Below are 24,187 nucleotides of genomic sequence, written 5' to 3'. Positions count from 1 at the left end.
TCAAATCTTCGGAATGTGTTAGGGAATATATGATATATGGTAATATACCGTGACCGATATCTGTTAGAATAATTTTCCATAACAGAAATATATTATTACGATATCGGTATATTACCATTTATTGTATATTTCCTAACTAACGCCAAATTTCGGTTCAGTCTCTCGAAGGGAAGCTAACAAATATAATGCAGAGAGTTCCAAAGAATGATGCATAACCAGACATGCAACAACTGCAAAGGCATATAAGAAGAAAGGAATACTTAATAACTCTACCAGGCGATATAAGGTCCACTGTTGATGATACGGACACAAAAATTTTTTGTCTCCCAGAACTTCTGAAGCATATTCTTTGAGTTGATATATCCAAGACGAGAATCCATTCTCTAGAGAAATGTTATGTCTGCTTGAAGAAAAAACATTCAAATAGAAGGAACCACAAGGTAAATCCTGCAAGGACTCTTAACCATCAAACAAAACAGTGGAGACTAAGAAGTAAGATCATGAACAATATTTTGTAGATGACTGAAGTTGAGGAAAGAATTGGAGTGATCAATACTCAATAGTCCATGTAGCCTTCATTTATTTAGTATGTTTATCAATTAACAATAATCATTTGCTTCCATAATTGAGTTTATTTTAAAATGGTAGACAGCCAACATCAAGGATGAAATGGGTTACAAAAATTTCAAATTCTTTTACAACTACAAAAGTAATTATTTAACCTGACAAGGTGGTCAAACTACAAACCCTCGAGTTATTTGAAAAAAAAATAGAGCTGAATCACTCAATTACTAAAGCAATTATTCAGTACAAACTACAAACCCTCGTCAATGCTTCATCTTCCTCCATGGCAATCTGCGTTTCATCAACCATTTCTCGTTCACGTAAATAAAATTTAAAATTCATCTAAACAAAACAAAAACAAACAGCCACACTCTCTGTCTCCCTCCCTCCAACCCTAATCCCCTTTCCTTATCCGTCTCACGAACAGGGACGGCCCAAAGGCTGTGCAATTCGGTTCACAGCACAGGGGCCCAAGGGGAAATATGGCCCCAATATCTAAGCCCAATCCATAACATTAAATGAAAATGATTTTGGCCTTTTTCCTCCATGTGGACTAAGTCACTACTCTACACTCCACAACATCTTTGTTTACCCAAAACACACGTGCATCCCCATTCCCCATTCCCCATCAATAAGCAGATTTTTTTTAAGATTTATTTATTTAAGTTGGGCACAGACTTCAAAGTATACTTTTTTACCTTTCTCAATTCTCGATTCTTTTGTTATATCTCCATCTTTTGATTTCTTTTATTTATATTACTCTTTATATTAAATTATTAATTATTGTGTGAGACAGTTTATTCTATAAAAGACAAGGTATTTATTACAAATAAACAAATACGAAGTACTGTATATTTTATAAAAGTGAATCATCTCATGATATGAAATGGTCTTATTTATATAATTTGTATTTTAAGTACCCCAATTCTTATTTCAGACCAAGGTATCCGTCTTTGTCCCCTCTACCCATTTCCTCTCACACAACGACCCGTCTTAAAATCCTACCCGTTTTAAGCAAGACTTACTCTTTTAAGTATATGCCTAAAATAAATCACAACATTTTTTTTCATATATCTTAACCTTTCCTTTTTTTTCTCAAATTTTTATTTTTAATAGTTTTCGTTTAGGACCTCAAGTAAATAACAATTAATTGTTTTGGGGCCTCAACTTAAGAATCGGAACAAGGCCTCCCGAATTCACCGGCCGCCACTGCCTGCTCACGAAGGCAATTAAAAAATCCCAAAACAGACCAAGCACAAAGTCTCTTTTTCACTCTCCCTCTCTGCCCCTTCCACACTCTCCCTATTCAATTTTTACGAGCTTGCAAAAGTAAATGTCACCTGCCTAATTAAATTTAATCACCTAGCCGAATAACGACTCTACTCCTATGGTCCTCATCACATCAAAATCCCTAATTCAGCGAATTATTATATCCTTGGATTCATGTGTGGATAAGTACACCTATATGAGATGTCATGTCCAAAGTAGTAGTATTGCTGAATAGATATGGCACTATCAAACTTGATATCCAAAGTAGTAGTATTACTGAATAGAAATATGGCACTACTTGAAATAAACATCTAAATCATGTACAGCAATTTAATCAAGACCTAAAAGTTATTCGTGTTACAATTATATGTTCAATGACTATACTGGACGGATAGTTTTTGAGGTTAAAGCATTAGTAAAAATTTCTAAGTCTTGAGTGAACCAGTTTACCTTATTTCGCCATGTTTCATTTAAAACCGAATAATAGTGAGTTTTTTACCCTAGCAGAGATGATGACGGGGGAATATATTCACACAACCTATTTTTTCACAAACCTTGGACAACCTGAATTCGAACACTGTTGTCTTGTGGATATTTGCAATGTTAGAATATATGTAAATATGTTAATTACTTACCTATTACGGAGTATTAACTTAGGCTAAGTTCATGCACTACTCTTTGCAAGTAAATAATAGGTAAGTAATTAACATATACATATATTCTAACATGCAATACTTACGATACTGAATGATGTTCATTGCTGAAAAAAGTTTCTAAACAAACAAACTGCCTATAACATTCAGAGTAGAATACACATTTCCATTGATTAAAACAGAACCCTAAAAAAGAAGTCCAAGAAAGTGTTTGATGACTTGCTGGGATAGACTTGCAGTGCAAAGATCTGTTGCATTAACTTTCAAGCTCACTTTTATTCCTTTTGAGACAGAACAAGCTAAACAAACCATGTGTATCCTAGCGAAAATATAAATTATTTGTCTATTAGCGACATAAAAACATTCAAGTTTACTGCAGAAAGATTAGAAATATAAATCACATGGTCATATAAAGTTTTGCACATATTCAACCGCTCAAAAATGCCTATTGATCGCAGTTTAGCAGAATTGCATATAGCTTTGTGAGACTTATTGAGCTGTGAGCATGTAATCATTTGTCAGCCACAAATGAGGAGTAAACATTACATTAGCACTATTCCCTGATTTAGTATTAGCAAGTCTTGCTATAGACGGATATATCTGTTTATAGCAAGAGACGGGTCAAATACTTTAAAGTGGTGACATTTTTTGCCCCACCACGCAAGTTGTTGTTTGTCTTATGCGTAATGGGGTATGTTACTTGGCTCGTCTTTAGTTATAGACAGATAGTTATCGTCTATAATAAGATTTTGTGTTTAGTATTAGCAAGCATACATAAGGCCCAAAAAATTACCTGTCCAACAGCAGACTCCTTACTACATTATCCAATAGTTGGCTCCTTGCTATTATCAAAATAAGATTTAATTCACTGAAAATAAGAAAACACAACAATTGTAAGCAGCTAAGAGAAGCTCCCCCTGTAAACCTTATTTTCAGTCAGTCATTTTATGACCATCTCATCAGTCTAAATTCAAATGTAGGATTTCTTAGTTGCTGGAATTACTTGATGAATTAGACAATCCTTGATTACTTGTTTTGTGATTGACTCAATAGGTTTAGTCTCTAATGTACCCCTTGGCCTATTTCTGCTTGACCTAGCTGCTGGAACTTGATTAGTAAATGGAAACATGTCTATTTTACCATCAAATATGCATTCACCATCTTCACCATAAATAGGTCTGCTGACTGCACACATGAACATCACTTTTGTGATGTACCTCTTTGATTGACAGCTTCTATGAGGCAGCTCCTCCCCCTCGACTACGTACACTGTTTCATTGTCTTCCGTAATATAGAACCACTTCTCATCCATGTGTATTATGTTGCTCATTTCATTAAAAATTATTTCAGTCACTGGAACATTATTGAGATCTAAGAACTCTTCAAAAACTTGTTTAACAACCAATGACTTTAATGAATAAAGTAGCCTTTGATCCTTGTGTAACTCACTGAGTTTAGGATGTAATGAGCTTGAATGACGTTTAAGTAAACCTTCTTTCACCCATGAATGGACCGTTCCAACTGAAACTCCACAATTTTCAGAAACTCTGATCATTGTGTCCCTTAGTGATTTATCAAGTGATTTGATATGTTCAATGTTTGGTAAAATCCTTTTTCTATTTTTGTTGCCTATCCTACCACTCTTGACATCTAATTTTTCACCTACTAACCTTGGTTTTTTTGCAAGTCTCCATATGTTTGATATGGTCCTTACACTTACATTGAATCTGTTTGTTGCCTCTTTGATTGCACCACGATCAAGCTGCCCATCATTTGATTTTTGAAGCAAGTAGATGGCGACTTCAGTTCTGGTTTCTTCAGACATGCACTTGAACCCCATTGATGCTCTGTAGAAAATTCAGGAAACTTGTGTAATTTAATGGTAGTGATGGACTGTAATTTATTTTAGAAAGTTTTTTTTGTTGTGTTGCTAATGAATGAGGGAATATGTAATTTAATGTGAGGATGATTGTAATTTATGCATAAAAATAACCTAGTTAGTGGGTTCCAACTGCTTGACTGGACAGATTTTGGTGGGAAATAAAGTGTTTGGTGGGGTTTTTGAAGTTTTGTAATTTTGGTGGGAAAATTAGTGTTTGTTTAACACACTAATACTTGACACATTCTGATTCCATAAAGTAAATGACACAACTCCATTTGTACTTCTATTCATTTTTTAATAAACCCTTAAAACTTGTGCATTTTGCCAATAGGTAGAGTGGAGTTGAATGGAAGAAGTATTTACCTTCTGGATATGTTCTCCTATGTTAAAAAAAATTAAAAATAAAAATGCTTTAGACTTGAAAGGTTATCAGCTAGTCTTGTTATAGACGAATCCGTCTATAGCTAAAGACGGATCAAATAGTTTGAAAGTGGTGATATTTTTTGCCCCATCACCCTACTTGTTGTTTGTCCTATTAAAAATTGGTATTGTATTTGACCCGTCTTTAGTTATAGACGGATATGTATCATCCATAACAATAGGTCTTGGTATAGACGGGTGGGGCGAACAGACGGGTAAAGATCTCTAATAAAATGGTAGGGGGGGCAAGGTGGGGCACCCCCCATGTGCTTCCCATTTTATGGCAAATGAATATTTTGTGAGGGAAAGTTGTATCCGTCTATATGTATAGACGGATAGTGTCCGTCTATAATGAGAATTTATGCATCCATAATGAGATTTTGGGAAAGGTTATTTACTTTTTGAGAGTACACGAGGGAGGACCCGCAATTGACGGAGAAATTGAAAAATGGTGCGCGCAAAATAAGCTAACGGACAAAATATAAGCGTTAACAAAATATTACAGTCATCTTTACTGTACTATCATTTACCTTTATCTCTTCCTGAGTTCCTGCTATCGTACGCCCCTCTCTCCCTTCCTTTTTTTTCCCTCTTATTATATTTCTTTGATCAAATTAGGTTTTCTCATTTACGCGAATCGATCGATTTAGCGAAATTAACATATAATCAAACATCAATTGCGTGAAATTTACACTACATTTTACTTTTTTTTTTGTAGGATTGTATTTGCTTCGTTTAGATGTGTTTTATATGGTATTGATTTCTGGAAAATGCGATGGTTAATGTTATTGATATTAATTCATTGTTCTTATTGTTAAATTGCTTCTAGCTGTTGTCCAATTGTGGTGTTTTATAGCAATGAGATGTTAATGGGATTGGATCTAGGGTTATTGATACTTTGATAGCTACTTCAGGTTTATGCATTCGGAGTCAAATCGAGTCGTCTATTGTTTTTTTTCCTATGTAGTGGAATTTAATAAATTCAAAGATGTGTGTTTTGTTTGAGCTTTATGATCTCGGTTAAAACCTTGTTCCTTTTGGATTAGGACTGTTAGATCGTTCTAGGATAAAATCTCTACTGCTGAAATATGGATTAGGATTGCTAGATCATTCTAGGATAAAATCTCTACCCCTGAAATTTGGATTAGGACTGCTAGATCGTTCTAGGCTGAAATCTCGACCTCTGAAAAGAAATAGAAGGAAATGGAGAAAGGGGGGAGGGGATTCGAACTCGTTCCTTTTGAGGGCTATGATCTTACTGTATAACCTGTCGGCTTGGGACATTGTTAGCTTTGAGTATTTCACGTCTGCATTTGGGGCGCTGTTCCTGACAGGCTTGGATTATATGGGAGGGAAAGGGAGGAGATGTATTTACGTTGTTTGTTTAATTCATTTGCTTCTAGGTAGTAAATGGAGGGAACTGTTTTCTCTCTTGCAAGCGAAATCAAAATTTTCCAACCGTCGTCATGGTGCTTTCTTTTAGTGGCTTGGGGCATTATTAGATTTGAGTAATGTGTGTTTGCATTTGGGGTCCTTTTCCTGATATGCTTGGATGGAAGGAGGGAAAGGGAGGGGATAGATTTCCGTTGTTTGGTTAGTTAATTCAGTAAGTCTTCTGAGAGGGAACTGTTTTTCCGTTGTCCAAGCGAAATCAAAATTTCCCAACATTGGTGTTGGAAGAAAATGCCCCCGCCGCCTCTTCATCTTCACCAAATATTTTATGCAAACAAACCCTAACCCTTTGTTCAAAAACAAGAGTAGGAGGGTAGGGGAGATGGTGAGGATGGAGGGAAGGGATATAGTGGGAAAGGAAGGGGAGGGGTAATAGACCAAATGCTATTTTTTAATGAAATATTTCCTTTGTTTGGATATCCGTAACTCCGTAAGTGTACATTTGACCTCAAGGTGGTGACGTCTTTCACATATGTAATATGTTTATAAGCACTGAATTGGTTTTATTGTGATAAATGTTGAAATATGCTTTCAGGATACTCTGGAGTCTGGATAAATTTTCTGATTCTGTAGTTGCCTGATCTTTTCCGTCACCCCTTAGAGATTTAATTGTTGTAGGCTTTTAGCTACAAAAATGGCTCAGTTCTGTATAAAAGATGATGAAGTGGACATTGTGATTGGTGCTTTGCAATCTGATCTTACATCCTTTCTGAATGCATGGAAACCTATATTTTCTCGATTCCACTTAATCATAGTACAAGACCCTGATCTGAAGGGCGATCTAACGATTCCGGATGGCTTTAACAATGTGGAAATAATTACAAAGGCTGATATAGACAAGGAGGTCGGATCTTCATTGACCACCAAGCTTTTCTCTGGCTATTCATGTCGCTACTATGGCTATCTTGTCTCTAAAAAGAAATATATTATCTCATTGGACCATGATTGCATCCCAGCCAAAGACGATAAGGGAGTCCAAGTAAATGCCGTGGCTCAACATCTCAACAACCTTGGGACTCCCGCAACCCCCTTCTTCTTCAACACCCTCTATGACCCATTCCGCAAGGGAGCCGACTTTGTCCGTGGATATCCATTTAGTATGCGTGAAGGCGTGCCTTGTGCTCTCTCATGTGGGCTTTGGCTCAATTTTGCCGACTTGGATGCTCCAACTCAAGCTCTCAAACCCGCACAGAAAAACACTAAATACGTAGATGCTGTCATGACCGTACCAACCAACGCCATGATGCCTTTAAGCGGGGCTAACATGGGTTTCAACCGTGAACTACTCGGTCCTGCCTTATTCCCGGGTTTGAAATTGACTAACGAAGGAAAGTTCCGGTGGGAAACCATGGAGGATGTCTTCACTGGCTTGTGCGCCAAGGTGGTCTGTGATCACCTAAAGATCGGAGTTAAAACCGGTTTACCGTATGTTTGGAGGGAGGAGAGAGGTAATGCTGTTGAGAGCTTGAAGAAAGAGTGGGAAGGTGTCAAGTTGATGGAAGATGTCGTCCCCTTCTTCAAGTCCATCAAATTCCCACCCGAAGCTGTGAAAGCCGAGGATTGTATGTTGGAGATCGCAAAAATGGTCAATGAGAAGTTTGGGGCCGACAAAAATTCCGTGTATGGTCAAGCTGCCGATGCCATTGTAGAGTGGGTTAAGTTATGGAAGAAGTGAATAGCATTCTCTCTGCATCAGTAAGCAGGAGAGTTCTCAGTGCAGGAAACTGTTGTTTTAGTGGTACCTGCAGAAAATAGAACCTTCGAAACTGAGATGTTTACGTTTTTACTAGTGATCGATTTTATGTAATTCTTGTTCTTGTATTGTTTGTTATTCTAGTTTGAGAAACATCAATTCTTTTGCCTAAGCAACGGTCACCCTAGATTTGGGGAGTTCCATCATTGTCAATTGGTACAAACTTATTTCTCATGGGATCACTGAGACTAGAAGCATTCATTAGGTTTGGTATTTTGGTACATGTACTGTCAGTTTGCCTAACCAAACAAAATACGAAACTTTTGCTAATACGAAAACTCGATAATTTTCTTTTTCAAGTCGTATTTCTTAGAAAGATAGATGATCGATTTGAAAAAATTAGTCACTTTCAGAGCTCATAAACATATTTTATGGCCTTTCAAAGTTTTCCGAATAAAAAAATCAAGTATTTCGGGCAAAATGCCAACCAAAAGAATTCCGCGTAAATTTTCCGACTTTTTATTTTTTATTTTTTATTTATCTTGAGAAGCCAACTACAAATACAATGACTCAATAATTCCTTCAGATTATGCAAGAAAAACACCGTAGAAATCAGTTTATTTCAGGTACAAATTGATTGCAAGTGTCAGTCATAACCATTAAAAAATCTGACGTTATCTATATACAACCATTCCTTAATCAACCTCCAAGTAATTCACATACACACAATTTCAATGTGTTACCAAAAAAACCCTTCTTTAATTTCATCTTCTTCCTTAACTTAGCTTAATTCTCTGTACTTTCATGGCTTCCCACGTTTCAGCTCTCTTTTCTCCTTCATTCTCATCATCTCAATCTCTTAATCTTCAATTAAAGCAGCTTAAACCAAACAATTCTCTTAAATTTCCATCTTTTTCTTCATCTTTTCCTCTTAAATCATCAAATGGTGAGCTATTTTATGTGTTTTTTGTATAAAGTTTTGATTTTTTTTTTATGTTGAATTTGATGTGGGTTGTCATTGTTTGATGCTAAATTTGTGTTTTTTATATAAAGTTTTGATCTTTTGTGTTGAATTTGATGTGGGTTGTTTTTGTTTGATGCTAAATGTGTGTATTTGTTTGTGGGGGTTTTGATGGGGTTTGCAGGTGGATGTAATTGGAGCTTGATTACTTGTTCTGCATCAAATGGGTCTAGACCCGACCCGATTGATGGTGGAGGGAAGAGTGTTGAAAAGAGTGAGGAGGCGAAGCGGCGCGCCGAGTTGTCTGCTAAGATTGCTTCTGGTGAATTCACTGTGAAGCAATCTAGGTAATGCCCTATTGCCTGTTGCCCAATTAATTTTGATAGGTTCTGTTTTTGTACTGTGAATTTTGTGATAATGTGTTTTGTGGTTAAATATGTTGGTAATTTGATTGAAATTAAGGGTATTAGGTGATATTTTATATGGATTACTCATCACTTGGAAACATGAATGTTGATACTTGTGTGTGGTTGTTAAGTGGTGGAATTTCCCAATGGATTCGGTTAGGAGTTCAGTTGTCGAAAAAGGCTGCTATCTTTTAGCTGTGGTTAGTAGTTCACTAATGGCAACTTTGGTTGTAGTTATTTCTCATTATGATGTAGTCGGATTTCCACTTGTAGAGATAAGGGAAGAGGCGAGGGTTGGTGGGAGGTAGTCCTCCTTACGACACACTAGATATATTCAATTGATGTAGTGACCATTACTAGTTTCTATTTCCAATGTAGTCGGAGATTCACTATATTAGGTTTTGGATTATGATGGAACTAAGCAAAATGATACCATAAATTGGTTGCGCTTCTTTTTATTGTGAAGTATCAGTGATTTCAGTTCCGACACAATTTTCATTAGGAGTCACTAGGAACGGCTTTTGTATGTTGTTAAAGTAGGGGTAATGTTTGCATATATACGTCACCATTACCTCACAATTGGCAGGAACCTTTGAGAGTAAAGTAGTGTAGTTGTTGACGATGTAGTGATCATTGTTCCACGTAAACCCATATAAACACCATAGTAGTCAACTACGCTCTCTCCTCATAAACTCTCACTCTTTTCCCTTTCTTGTGCCACCAAACATTCTTGGTCTATATCTCAACATGCATTTGAACCATTATCTGGAGATCTGAATATGCTTGCACCAAACAAGATATGTGATTGTGAACATTTAAGTGAAAGCTTGGCGTCCTGAGCATGAGATGAGCATTCTCTTTAAGTTCTCAAGTCAATTACGTTACCTTGTATAAAATCAACTCGCTGCTTGTCTGAGTAACACAACTTTGATTTTAGTATGTATACTTTGAACCAGCCATCTTTATTCTTGGATAGAAACTTTGGTGAACTTTTCACACTAAGACTTTGAGTTAATCTTGTTCTGATGTCCTACGCAACTAACTGTACATTCTTGTTCTGTTAACTTGTCTTACTCCTTACTCTGTATTACTCTTTACATAATTCATTTCTAACATTTTAACGCGTATGAGATTAACTTACTAACCTATTAGTTTTCTAACTTTTCGTTGTTCTTTCTTATTTTATGCAGCTCTCCTCTGACACTTAAAGAAAACCTATCGAAATTGGGATTGCCTCCATCCATTTTGGACTTTATATTCAAGCCTTTTGAAGAATTTGAAAAGTTCTCTAGGATTCCCGAGGCAAAGGGGGATATCGCTGCCATTCAAAGTGAAGCCTTCTTTTTACCCTTGTATGAGCTATACCTGACTTATGGTGGAATATTCCGGCTCAACTTTGGTCCAAAGGTTGGTTACGACATCCCTTGCTCTTGAATGCATTCATACCGTTCTTCCTTTTGCACTCACTTCCTAAGTTCTTGCTATGATCAGCTGAGCAAGTGTATAACACACGATATTTTGCACTGTTGCAGTCATTTCTCATTGTTTCTGATCCTAAGATTGTAAAGCACATCTTGAAGGACAACTCTAAGTCATACTCTAAGGTAAGTAATATTGCAACGCAGTCAACGGTTTTCATTTCCCCTCTTCCGGACAAATTTACAACCCTGAAGGACAGCTGATAACAGTATAGGTTGAGACCTTTTTTTCTAATTCCTTGACCAGGGTATCTTAGCTGAGATTCTGGATTTTGTGATGGGAAAGGGTCTCATACCAGCTGATGGGGAGATATGGCGTATCCGAAGGCGTGCTATAGTCCCTGCATTACATCTGAAGGTAGTAGTGCTTCTTAGAACTTCAATAATCAATACTATCTTTGTTTATGTTCAAGAGTGTACTTCTTTTTCCATATTCGTATACTAAATTCTTGGGAAGCTATACTCCTCTGTGTAGGACACTAATATTTTTTTTTCAGTTTGTAACAGCCATGATTAACCTCTTTAGCCAAGCCACCGATAGGCTTTGCAAGAAGTTAGACACTGCTGCATCAAATGGAGAATCAGTGGAAATGGAGTCGCTTTTTTCACGTTTAACACTGGACATTATTGGAAAAGCTGTATTTAACTATGATTTTGATTCTTTAACAAATGATACCGGCATTGTCGATGTATGTTGACGATATTTTTCAATCTACTTTGCTTGTCTATTTTTTTCACCTCAATGTAAGTATTATTAAATTAGCTTTATATCTTTTCCTAGATCAGGCTGTTTATACAGTTTTGAGAGAGGCAGAGAAACGAAGTACAGCACCAATCCCCGTCTGGGAGATACCTATTTGGAAAGACATATCCCCTAGACTGAAAAAAGTCAATGCAGCACTTAAGCTGATAAATGATGTGCTGAATGATCTGATAGCAATCTGCAAGGTAGGTGCATGATTTATCTTGAGTAAGCTTATATGTATGTTTAAATCATAATACCGCTTAATGTGTCTACTTACGTACACATGCAGAGGATGGTAGAAGAAGAGGAGCTGCAATTTCACGAGGAGTACATGAATGAACAAGACCCTAGTATTCTCCATTTTCTGCTGGCATCAGGAGATGACGTACCGAGTCTTAATCCATAAGGAGCTGTTTAAATGTTTATGAAGAGAAGAGTTAAATTTTTAAAACTTTTGCTGACTTCTGTGTAGGTTTCCAGTAAGCAGCTTCGTGATGACTTAATGACGCTACTAATTGCTGGCCATGAAACATCAGCAGCTGTACTGACATGGACTTTCTATCTCCTGTCTCAGGTATACGATTTTGATTTTTAGCAGTTATTAGCAGAGTACTTAGTTCTTGTTGTTTGTCGTAGTACTCTTTCCTTAGTTTGGATCAATAGTTGCTATTTTAAGTCGTCAATGGACATTTATATATCATCTTGAAGTTATCGCGTTTGCTACCAGTACCTGTCTACAGCACTTAGTGCTTGCATTATAAGTTACCAAAAATTTACGATACAATCTTCTTTTTTCCCTCTCCAGAACCCCGAAGTTATGTCAAAGCTTCAAAACGAGGTAATATGTTTGCTTTGTCTCTCTGATACCCTGGAAAGGATATCAAGGGTTCTACTGAATGTTAGATGAAGGACTTACACGTGAACTACCTATTCATAGGTGGATATGGTTTTGGGAGATAGGTTTCCAACAATCGAGGACTTGAAGAACCTTAAATACTCAAGTCGAGTAATCAGCGAAGTAAGAACTTTTCATGTCTGTCTTATGTTCTTCTGATTGGTTTTGCGTTTCGACCTAACCTTTTTCTTGTATATTCTATATGCAGTCTTTGAGGCTTTACCCGCAGCCCCCTGTCTTAATTCGTCGTTCTCTTCAGGAAGACATACTTGGATCATATCCAATTCGAAAGTTAGTATTTTCAGAACTTTGTTGATGATCTTTATTGTGTGTAAAAAAAGATGCAAAGGTAATTTTGATACTGTCGGGATTTAAACCCAAGTCACGAGTTACCAATCAATGACTTCATTAGTTAAGCAACTTACGTGTGCATCTTGTCTATTGTCTTAATTAAGCTGTTTTCTTTGTAAATGTACTTTTATATTGCATTTCTACATCACATTTCTTTGATTTGTTCCTCATTTGGTGGACAAGTATTCTGATCTTGAGGAAAATTTCATGCTGCAGAAACGAAGACATTTTCATATCGGTCTGGAACCTGCACCGCGGTCCAAGTCTGTGGGAGGATGTCGAGAAATTCAATCCTGAAAGATGGCCACTAGATGGGCCTTCACCGAACGAGACCAACCAAGAATTTAAGTATGTTTCTGTTATTATCTTTAGTGATCCTCGAAAAGCAGTATAAATAGAACTAATAATCTTATATTGATTTATTTTTTGTTCGTAACTGGTGGTGCTACTTGTTTTCTTTCCCAATTCACGGTGACAGGTATGTGCCATTTGGTGGTGGTCCTCGGAAATGTATAGGAGACATGTTTGCTTCCTATGAGGTAATATAACATTCCCTTTCCATATTTAAGTCCGATATTTGGCATGTCTTTCGTTTATGCAAGATCGAGTTTTACCTGTAATCCAATCAAATATATGCAGAACGTGGTAGCATTGGCTATGCTCGTCCGGCGATTCGACTTTCAGTTGGCGCCTGATGCACCTCCTGTAAGACATCTGCTCTATCTTTCACCATTATACTATGAGAAAGGCAAAAACCATTAAAAGGGTCCATTGCAGAAAGGCAAAATCCATGCTTTTTAGATTTCTGGGATAAACTAATACGGAGTACACAGTAAAATAATAATTTGCAGTCGGCTAACAGAATTCTGTCAAGACCATCAACATGTGAAATACTAGGAGTAATGTCAAAGAGCAATGACGAAAAAAATAGGGGAGAAAAAAAAGTATTAGTATCACTATAAATAGTCAGAGTACTGTTAAAGCTGAGAAAATAATAAATGTCGAATTTTTTAGAAAAAATTATGGTAAAGTTATACTGGTTACTAATTGAATAATATTCCACTTAATACGCTTACAGGTTCAGATGACGACAGGCGCGACCATACATACTACAAATGGGTTAGTAATGAAGGTAAGGCGGAGAACATATTCAGTTCCGACAATAGGAATCCCTGTGGTTGAGACCAATTCGTCTGCAGATATTGGTGTAGTAACCTCAGAAGTATAGGAGAAAGGCGATGTTTCTACTGCTCGTTTACCATTACAGAGATGGTACTATGGGTATATCATACAAAATGCCTTGTATTGTAAATGTGCGAAGTGTTATTCTTTATGCTCTGGGAATATACGAGTAATCGTCCTCACACACTGGCAAAATTGCTCCTCCGAAATTACAAGTGACACAGTAAAATTACATCACCAGACGGAAAAACTTGTTCACAACGGTTATATTCGTATGACGAGTTGTTTATGGTAACAAAATACGTTTCTCCATGAGGACCGCGTAGTTCTATGCTGTTCATAACTCCCCGTATGAATACAACCGTCTCAAACAAGACTTGGTGAATGTGTATATAATTGTTCAGTATCACTAAAGATTCTTCATTACCAAATAACAAGGTTACAATGTGTGATAGACGAGCATGTACCCTTCAACTAGTATAAATATACAATAACTTCCTCTGTATTATACAAAGATACAAACATCGGAAAACAAAACTGTGACCTAACGGCATGATAAGATGTCGATAGGGTTGATGGGTCCTCACCATGCCCTAGTTAATTATAGCATGATATGGTAATACAGGTACCAGAATTATTGTGAGCCCAAAAAGCAACCTCTTATAGACAAATGTGACCTATGCGGCCTCTCTGGCTCGGAGTCGTCTCCTTCATCTCTCTTCCGAGGAAACTGTTTGTAGAAAGCGTTCACTGCTCCTGTGACTCCATCTTCATTTTCTAGTTCCTTTGCCAGGTCAACGGCACGTTGTTTCATCTACATTTCATACAGTAAGTAACATCAAGGATCAGGGCATCGGATAGTTTCACATAATCAAAAGGATGTTCTAATTTAGACAATTGGTCGTCTTACTGATTGAATAGAAAGTAGATTGCACTGAAGCCAAAGAGTCCCTATTAATAATCTATTATTCAATTTTGGAGTATGATGGGTTAAGCCAGCTAAAATGGTTAAAATGGATTGAGGCAATAAAATGGTTTTTTTATTGTGATAGTAGTGTGGTCATTCGATGCAATTCTAGTCGCAATTTCATTTTTTTATTTTTTTATTTTTTTTTGGCGGCTGTAAAGAAAGGTACACCTAACTAGTCATAGTCTCACACACGAGGCCATGAGCAACATTATTAAAAGACCTATGAATAAAACTAAAAGCCAGACAGTGAAAGGAAGGGGCAAGAGCTTGAATGTCGTTTAGGATATCCGCAACTTGATGATGTAGGGATAAGGGCGTAGGGCTGCCTACATCCAAACCCTGTACCCAGCCGTTTGTAGAAGCCTTGAGGCAGTAGGGTAATGTTGATGTAATATTGAGTTGAAGATAAGCACTCAATAAAGAAGCATAATTACCTTCGGATCTTTCATGTAGCGTATGGCCGAAATAAGTTTCTCCAGACAAAAATCCTCAATTGCGATAGGTGAAGGACCTATGCCTTTTTCATGGACTTGTTCTCCCCAGAAGGGTTGGTCACCAAAAAATGGCACAATTGTAGTTGGACACTGCTTAAAAAGACTCAGTGAGTGACAATAGACTCGCAGAGTCGCAGATACATATAACATGCAGATTAGATAAATGTTAATTCAGATAGCTGATTACCGCGGCTTTGAGACCAGCAGCAGTTGTACCAGCACCACCATGATGCACCTGTGAATCAGCAAAGAAGAAATCCCTCTACTTTAGGCAGGAAGGAAAATTGGGTGGGGGTATATAAGAATAGAAGCAGTAATAGTTAAAAGAAAACTGGTCTTTCAAATCCTTATGGCGTAGCATTAAGCCACTAACCCCCAGAGGATGTAATGAAGATTATCAAAAGAATCATAGAGTCTGAATGTATACTGAAGTCGTCTTACCACAGCCGCACACTGCAAGAACAGCCAGTCATGAGGAACATTGTCCAACAAGTACACAAAATCCTTAGGTTCTGCCACTGAAAATTAAGGAATAACGAGAAAATATAGCTTAGAAACGAATAATTTATTTAGTGATACTTCTCTCAGTAAATCCTTCATTTTTTTTTCATTAACTTCTCCATTAATTAAGAGGACCATGGTCTACCTGACAAAACAAGCTGCTGTGATTAATGTTCAAACAGAAACAGAATATTGGAAGGTCTCACAAGAACACAAGCAATATAGACACTATTAAGGGGACTTCTAATACAGGATTAAAAAAACAGGATTAAAAAACAAGATTGATAATCACAGAACAGATTTCCTTTGTTCAAAAGTCAAAAACATTCAAAAATAAGGTAACTGGTAACTATGGCAATAAGGCAGATACGTCCGCTGCAGTCATAATTATATATTCATTTGTGTTGTAGAAGTATCAAGTTTAGTCTTTGCAAGTGTATGAGCCAGGAGGATGGGAAGACCACCATAAAAATAATTTTCATTTTTTTACAAAAACAGAGGAATGTAGAAAACAACTTACATTCACCCAGACCACCCCAGCCTTTGTTGATGATTCCTCTTTGTTCAGTTAGTTCAAGAGCTCGTACAATGGTCTTGGTCATTTTCTCTGGTTCTTGGACAGGCTGTTACGATTTCACAAAGGCACACATAAAGATATTGCATTCATAAACAACATTGCTTTCGAAAAGTTGTCATTTTTTATTTTGGTATCACCAAAGAGCTAAGGAAACCCTCTACAAAAACATTTAAACTCAGGAACATGGTGCAGTATTTTATTTAATTCAGAGCAAAACGAAACTCTGCTAATAGACAATCAAATTAATACATGGAGATTTAGTATGTTGAAGAGCTTGAAAATAGGATGCTCACCAGACTTCCAAATCCAATATAAATTGGCTTTTGACCTTTTCCAAGCCATTCCAAGAGATCTTCTGGAGGTTTGTAATTAGAAGCCAGGTCAAGGAAACAGAAACCAACTACATCAATTTTAGGTCCCCAATCTGCATGGCAATTATTCATACAATTTCAGCCCGATGGATTAAGCATATTAGCGCTCTACAGAATGATGTTTTTTTTCTTCAGTTTCAGTGCAATCGGAATCACACAGGACTCATTGGAGGGAAATGCATATATCTACACTGTGAAAGGCAAGCTGAAAAGATAAATCCGAGATCTATGCATATAGACAAAACACATAAGTGCCTATGGAATGACCAGATCACTTATATCCCAGTAGACAAAAGGAAGCACAGGAATTAAGCAAACATAATTTTTTTAGACAAGGGGTAACATTATCTTCTTACCAGGTAGATGGCAATGTTACAGTGTGGTTAAAGACAATATCGAAATAGAAAATCATTAAACCCATGACTTGCTGGTTTGGCAGGGGTCGCCTCACCACGTAAAAGGGTATATAAGAAAAATTAATGGCTTTTGATTAAGTTGCTCTGAGAAGCAAGGGTTGGAAATAGAATAAGATATAATGATATAAGAGGTACAATGGAATGAACAACCAAGTTTATCAAGTTCTGCACAACCTCTATAGAATAAAGATCTGACATGGCAAAAATGTAACTCACTGACCTTTGGGTTTGGGGACAAGATGGGGGCTCCAAATATATCCATACGGAATGTCAAGAGGAGAGCTATAAGAAGGGCTCAAGTAAGTAATAGGTCTCAGCTTCAGCTTCTTTTTCCTGAATTCGTTTATCATGTCCCGTATTCCAAGCCATATCATTACATCAACAACTTGGTAGGAAAGCTGAAAGCATATGCTTAATTAAAATAGATCTTAAAGAGGCCACCAAACTCTGCAGTTAGTATCAGAACATTAGCGAAATCGGCACTCACTCTGTAAGCAACATGCTGCCTCACACGAGACAGAGGATGTGGAAATTCACTAGTGGGCCTGCAAGGAAGAAATACTTTCATCCATCCTTGATTCAGAATCCAAATGAGAGATAGCCAAGACACATACTGATCTAGCAGAATGGAAAGCAAGACCAGGGGAGTGGGGAAGAGGGGGCTAGAAGGGGAAAATGCTGCCCCTTCACTTTGAATAAAGAACTTGCGACAAATAAGAATCACAATAAGAATCACAATGTTTTTAATTCTTTTTTGTATTAATGTTTGTGCATACCTTTTCAGCCCCCAAACTCAAACAACTCAGACACAAGCAAATAAAGATATGTACATGGTTTTTCATATCACAACCAGCAAAGTCAAAAAAGTAACTCTGAACTATAAAGGAACAACAGAGAAATCGATGTGTTTGCAGCCTGCAATTCGAAAGAATCACATAAATGTATAATGGTAGATACTTACGTCCAAGGCATTGTAAAGAATATATGAATTGGTATTTTCAGTGCCTCAGCAACATGAGTATGTCCTGAAATAGAATTTGAAAGTGATCTAGGAAAGAATTAAAAGCATTATAAGGTTGACAAAATAGAGTGAGGAAGCATGCACTATGAATCTTAATACGTTAGCCATTTAGCTCTGAGTATCAACAGACCATAAGACTCCAAAGGTAAACCAGAGGTGTATCATGCTCCCACCATTCCCCGATGATATCAGTCTTTTTAGCGTCATAGGTTGCGTACTGAAAAGTACTTTTTAAAAGAAACATATGACCAAAAAGAATTAAAAAATATAAAGAATGAAGTCACCATTGCAGTTTCCCCTCAGGTGGGGAATCTCCTAGAGACAGTCATAAGGGAAGATGGATGAGCAGGGGCCTAAGTCATCTCTTGTTGGGGAATTACCGGTGCATTATAAGGAGGCATCCTAAGTGCACAATTATATATGTTTTAAACAGAGGTACTTAAGTGCCTCCAATACACTAATAAGTAACAATAGAGCAATTTGCCAATCTTGGATTTACCCAGATTGCTAACGTATCTACTTGAGAATAAGAGGTTTCCAGGATGTGTCTATGTATATTTTTCTATGCATTAACATATTTATAAAGGTATCGCAGAAGAGGGAAAAAAATTATAAAGTCTTAACCATAGGCTGGGGGATTCGCAATTATGGCTTCAGCGGTAAAAGGAACAAGAGTTTCAGGATCAGGATCCTTGCACGCAGGTAGCAAGGAAAATATAATCTCTCTTATTTGATTCCGCTGAATAGGTATCTCTGATGGGTCTGAAGGCAAGAAACCCTTGTTTTTCACCATATCTGCACACATGTCAACACAGTCACAAAAAATGCAACCATAAAAAGGAAAAAATTTGCAAGCACGTTAACTCTTGAAACAGTAAGTGAAAGACATAAGCCTACAGCTCCATCACTACCACCCCCAAAAAAGGAGCAGTTGAAAGCTTAATGGACCTGATAAACAAAGATACACCATCAACGCCCCTTTAAGAATCTCCAGAAAGGGAGTCTAGGGGTCCAGCCCCAAATCTAAGAAGCCATATGTTGGGCTAGGCAACAATTTGGAATACAGGTAACCAAAAACATTTCCTTGTAAGTTTGTCAGCCCGATGGAATAAGTAGTTATACAATGCAAGATTTCACTAATGACCACCAATTACAAGGCAGACTGGCTTGCTGGCTTACTACTTCTGAAAAAGTTGAGGAAATCTTAGTAAGAAACATCGTTATAGTTGTGTCTGCAAAATCTGACTCTTTAAATTGTTGAAATATGAGGCAGGCAGGCAGCATACAAAAATTAACAACCAAACCAATTGTAATGCAGTAACGACATTGCTACGAGTGGCTAAGATGAAAAGAAGCATGTTACGGAGTAATATGTTATACACCTAATTGATATAGCTACCGTGTGCTTAAAACCATCATAGATTTTGGATATTTCCGATAAATTGCCCATAACTGCACAAGAAGTCTAAACACAGACAAGAAGTGTATTTGTGATGTTTTGCTTATAATATTATGTGTAGGAGAGTTCAAATTTCGCCTTTTGAGGCTATTCACTATTGTATAGTTGTTGTCAGGTGCTGCAACCCAGCGACAATTGGAACTGTTCTTTTGCAGATATATTGAACATGCTAGCAAAATTATTTAGCTCTCCTTTTGTGCATATGCGCAACACCCCCATTTCCCCATTGTTATTTTGTAGAAGGGTGTTATGTCCCTAGTGTTCTTTAATTGACACCCTCTCTTCTATAAGAAATAATACATAAAAAACTTGATTAGGCCCTACTATTTTTCAACAAGATTTCAGTGCCAATTAAGCAAGGTAAATAGTGGCATCAAGGTTCTCTACTTCTTCTCAACATGCTCCACTTTCCTACAGCAAGTTGCCATAACATAGCAGTCTTACAAAGAACCATATAGATAACTTACATCCAGCAAGAACTTTTGGATCTCCTCCTAAAGGAAAGAACTCCAAGCCAGAAGACAAAACGAACTCTTTGAAATTTCGGTGAGTTGCTAACCGAACCCTGTGTCCATATTCCTGCAAGAAAACACACACTGAATTTGTAGACATGATGACACTCAATAGATGTAGCACAAAAGAAATAGCAACTTGCTTTAGAGTCACCTGAATCTCTATTAAGGTAAATATCAATAAGAAAAAATTATTTGGCTCTTTATGAGAATTTCTAGAAATTCCATGAGAGTTTATTTTCTCAATTTATTGTTATTTGTTATTTGTTTCAAATAGGAAAAGAAACACAGTATAGATGAGCATTGCAATACTTCACATACATGAACAATTCTAATAAGCTCCGTCACCACAATAAAACACAGGAATCTCGAAGTCGTAGTGAATATCACAAATAGTTGCATGCAAGTACAAAAACAGAACATAAGACATAAATACCTGCAAACGCTTCCCAATGGCGATAAAGGGTTGTACATCACCCCTGGTACCAACAATTAGCATCACAATTTGCATAGGAGGTAGATCTTCATACTCAGCTGAATAGTGTTCTTCCATTTCTGAGGTATGATCATAACTTACTCCAGGTCCTAAATGAAGGCTTGGATTTTTAATATTTGCAGGTACTTCAAATTGTACAGTTCCATCTTTTTTAACAGTTGCAAGTCGGTTCATCCATTTCAGCTGGAAATACATGGAGAGCTCAATGTAAAACAAAAAAGTTCAAGTCTCTCCATATATTAACGTTATTGCTTGTGCAAGGGACTGACGAAAGGGAAAGATCACAACTTTCACCCAAAGACAAAGGAGAATATACTGAAAAGCAAAACAAACTATAAATGAATCTCTCGTTAGCAGTTTTATAGATGTTTTGGACTTTTGGCTTGCCATTGGGTTTTGCACTAACATGAGCGGAAACAAAAGAACTAGAAGAAAGGGGGTAAAAGTAAAGCGACGCTGAGGCAAATGGTAGCACCACAACAAGCACAAGAACAGTGATATGAATAATGTTTTTTGTGAACACATGATGATCAATCAATACCCTATTGGGTCTTTGCATGCTGATGGTATCCTAATACGGAGCATTACTTATGTTCCCTAAAGAAATAAAACTAGGAGGAGGACGCAAACGTCATTCACACATCAAAAGAAACTGATCATTCACAATATCAGCAAGAAAATGTATTTTTGGCAATAATCCTTCAAGTAACGTTAAATTTCAGAAAAGGAGTTTTATCTTGCCAGCTCATAAAGAAACCCGTCTTTGCGTAAGATAACAAGAGAGAAGAGATGATTAACAGTTAAGGACCCAATGTTAATGTCGCATGATAAATGGATAAGATATTAAGGAAGAAAAGTACAGAACCAAAATTTACTAAAACTGAAATCAAACAATAGACAATGCAAAATCATACAAGAAAATAAAAAATTCAAACCTTTTTCTTCAGTGGAACTTTTTCATCAAAAAGTTTTGATGCCAGCGCACTAAACGGATTATGGTGTTTGGATCCACCGGATTTCTCAAGCTGATTAGGAGTTGATGGTTCCTCTGGAACATTGTTCTCATTAGACTCTTCCATGTCCGTAGATCCTATTAAAAGTTAATCGAGTAACTAAATAGCCTGAATAAGAAGCCTGGACAGACAGCCTAAAGACTGAAACAGCATGCCGTATATAGGTTCAAGAATACAAGAAACATGCAGTTGAAAGTTGAAACAGAGAAAAATCCTTCAAGCTATACTATGTGATCTACATTAAGTAACTGAATATTGGAAGCTAGTACCAGGCTGAGAAAAGATCCTGCCTTCACTTCACTACTTGTCTACTTCACTTATAAAATTCACGTTTTACCAACACTAATTGGTTCCGTTCGATCTCAAATCCTTTGCCTGTAACAAAAAGGACCATGAGTTCAAGAAATTTGACCTTCAGGTAAACTGTCTCGTAGTCAGCCTATTCTTGGGTAAAAGGTATTTGTCCAACAATCATAGCACACTGCGTCTACAAATAGCCAACCACTCACAATGTTCTACAACGGCATTCCCGACTTCTTAAGCACTATGTGAACCCCTAAATCCTCAAATTTTGCTACTTGATTGCGTTACTAAAGAACAAACCAATATTAAATCATGAACCTCCGACTACTACATACTCCTTCCACAATTACGCAACCAAAATGAACCCTTATCTCGCACTCTAATCAACAGGAGCTAAAATATCATGGCAAAAGTTCCTTCTAAATAATACTCCCTCCGTCTGGTGAATTCTTTACGTTTGCTTTTCACAAAGTCCTGGTTAAGAAACAAATGTACTAAGTCACCCTTCCTCCACCTCATCTACTTTTTAAACGACCACTTGCACATCAGATTGCTAAGGCTTTTTGGACTTCGGTAATCTAATAATGTTAACATATATACTTAAAAAGATAAGAATTCATCCAGACACCCATAAATGGAATACGTAAATAATTGATTAGGACGGAGGGAGTAGTAACATAGTGATTTAATGCACGTTCAAATGCCTCACACACGCCTCAACCATTTGCATTACTCATGCAAAATCACAAACCGCTAAATTACGCTGAAAAGAACACACAAACATACAAAATAAACCATCAACGTATAATTACACAATCACAAACACCTGTATAAGACGATTTTACACAAGTATATATCATCGTAAAACCACATGCGATTTAACCACAATATAATGCAACAAATCAAATAAACATGAAATACCAGAAGAATTAGTTGCAGAAGGCGAAAAATTAACGGTCAAGTCAGTCTCATGATCACTATCATCACGATCAATATCGTCACCATTATCGCCATCGCTATCATCTACATTAACCTTACCATCATGAATTACGACGTCAACTTCAACAGGAACCTCACCGGAACTACCGGAACAATAGCTTCCGACGGAATTATTCGCCATTACAACAAATAATTAAAATTATGCTAAGAAATTCTCAATTCGGAATAAAATTGACGAAAGGAAACCCTAGAAATTGGGGAAATGTAGAAAGAAGAAAAGGAATAAAATTAAAGCAGAAAATGGTGCGACAGCGTTGGTTTGGTGATCGGTTGTTTTGAGTTGGCGAACCAACAAAAAGAAAGGGAGAGAAAGAAAGGAAGGAAAAGGATTTGATAGTGTTTTTATGGTGACACGTTTAGGAGGGAATCAACGTTTTTTTAAATTAATCTCAAGATCGTCTTATATTTTTAGGCACAAATTCTAGAATTTGTGATTGGCATATTTGTCACAAATTTACTGCGGGTTAAATAATATCCATATAAGATAGGTAAACAAAAACAGAATGTCTAGAGAGTAGCAATTTGTTTTACCTGTCGCAAGCTTGTGACGGATATGTCGCAAGGGAGAGTAGCTGATTTTTAGGATGGAAATTACAATCGTTATGTTATTGTCTCGAATCCGAAATTTTGATGCAAAGTTATGCTCTAATTTGTGGAACTTGCTTAAGTTTTATACGGACTATCACCTATCACAATCAAAATTATAAATTAACTTAAAATACCTCGGTTACAAACTCACATTCTTCTAACAATTTGACCTCTAATACTAATAGTCTAATACTATTACGGTAACAACGACATCATTAGAGCTTTAACTTAAAAATGCTTTAGAGTCGGCTAACGTGAATCATTGTTGAAACTGTTGCATCAATAATTCAAAATTACAAACAACTAAAATTCGGTAGATGGCTCAGCCGAAGGGAGTTGGTGGAATGGAGTTTCGAGATTTTCGTCTTTTTAATCTCGCTCTCTTGGGTAAACAAGCTTGGCGGTTAGTCACTAATTTGGATAGTCTTTGGACCCGTCTTATGAAGGCAAAGTGCTTCCCCGATGGTGAACTTATGACGGCCACACTTGGTTATAATCCAAGTTATACCTGGAGA

At 36.9% G+C, this 24,187-nt stretch overlaps 4 protein-coding genes across 7 annotated transcripts; 2 read left to right on the top strand and 2 right to left on the bottom strand.

The window, feature by feature from the left end:
- Positions 1-3,456: 3,456 nt before the first annotated feature.
- LOC141648621 (uncharacterized) lies at positions 3,457-4,326 on the bottom strand. The gene has a single exon (XM_074457349.1). The coding sequence runs from the start codon at positions 4,324-4,326 to the stop codon at positions 3,457-3,459; it is 870 nt and encodes a 289-aa protein (XP_074313450.1).
- Positions 4,327-5,255: 929 nt separating this feature from the next.
- Positions 5,256-8,194, top strand: LOC141647158 (putative UDP-arabinopyranose mutase 5). Of its 2 annotated transcripts, none has more exons than XM_074455240.1 (2): positions 5,256-5,346; positions 6,776-8,194. In XM_074455240.1, the coding sequence occupies exon 2, from the start codon at positions 6,875-6,877 to the stop codon at positions 7,913-7,915; it is 1,041 nt and encodes a 346-aa protein (XP_074311341.1). In that variant the 5' UTR covers positions 5,256-5,346; positions 6,776-6,874; the 3' UTR covers positions 7,916-8,194. The 2 variants fall into 2 exon arrangements, with proteins under 2 accessions (XP_074311341.1, XP_074311342.1); XM_074455241.1 differs by having other exon boundaries at positions 5,271-5,346; positions 6,859-8,194.
- A 328-nt stretch (positions 8,195-8,522) lies between these two features.
- LOC141647157 (protein LUTEIN DEFICIENT 5, chloroplastic) lies at positions 8,523-14,202 on the top strand. The gene is made up of 16 exons (XM_074455239.1): positions 8,523-8,879; positions 9,079-9,241; positions 10,492-10,708; positions 10,834-10,905; positions 11,027-11,137; positions 11,277-11,468; positions 11,566-11,727; positions 11,814-11,909; positions 11,997-12,098; positions 12,330-12,362; positions 12,462-12,542; positions 12,628-12,710; positions 12,987-13,118; positions 13,249-13,309; positions 13,410-13,475; positions 13,849-14,202. The coding sequence occupies exons 1-16, from the start codon at positions 8,738-8,740 to the stop codon at positions 13,996-13,998; spliced, it is 1,863 nt and encodes a 620-aa protein (XP_074311340.1). The 5' UTR covers positions 8,523-8,737; the 3' UTR covers positions 13,999-14,202.
- A 139-nt stretch (positions 14,203-14,341) lies between these two features.
- LOC141647156 (sterol 3-beta-glucosyltransferase UGT80A2-like) lies at positions 14,342-23,456 on the bottom strand. Of its 3 annotated transcripts, none has more exons than XM_074455237.1 (14): positions 23,124-23,456; positions 21,705-21,859; positions 20,710-20,952; positions 20,229-20,340; positions 18,927-19,097; positions 18,243-18,306; positions 17,769-17,826; positions 17,502-17,679; positions 16,788-16,918; positions 16,438-16,540; positions 15,858-15,934; positions 15,604-15,651; positions 15,357-15,506; positions 14,342-14,766 (listed from the first exon to the last, which is right to left on the bottom strand). In XM_074455237.1, the coding sequence occupies exons 1-14, from the start codon at positions 23,203-23,205 to the stop codon at positions 14,587-14,589; spliced, it is 1,752 nt and encodes a 583-aa protein (XP_074311338.1). In that variant the 5' UTR covers positions 23,206-23,456; the 3' UTR covers positions 14,342-14,586. The 3 variants fall into 3 exon arrangements, with proteins under 3 accessions (XP_074311338.1, XP_074311337.1, XP_074311339.1); XM_074455236.1 differs by having other exon boundaries at positions 23,007-23,453; XM_074455238.1 differs by having other exon boundaries at positions 21,705-22,338; positions 22,404-23,433.
- Between the last annotated feature and the right edge of the window lie 731 nt (positions 23,457-24,187).

The sequence above is a fragment of the Silene latifolia genome, chromosome 3 (assembly GCF_048544455.1).
Source record: "Silene latifolia isolate original U9 population chromosome 3, ASM4854445v1, whole genome shotgun sequence".
NCBI lineage: Eukaryota > Viridiplantae > Streptophyta > Magnoliopsida > Caryophyllales > Caryophyllaceae > Silene > Silene latifolia.
This window is presented reverse-complemented; position numbering and strand designations above follow the sequence as displayed.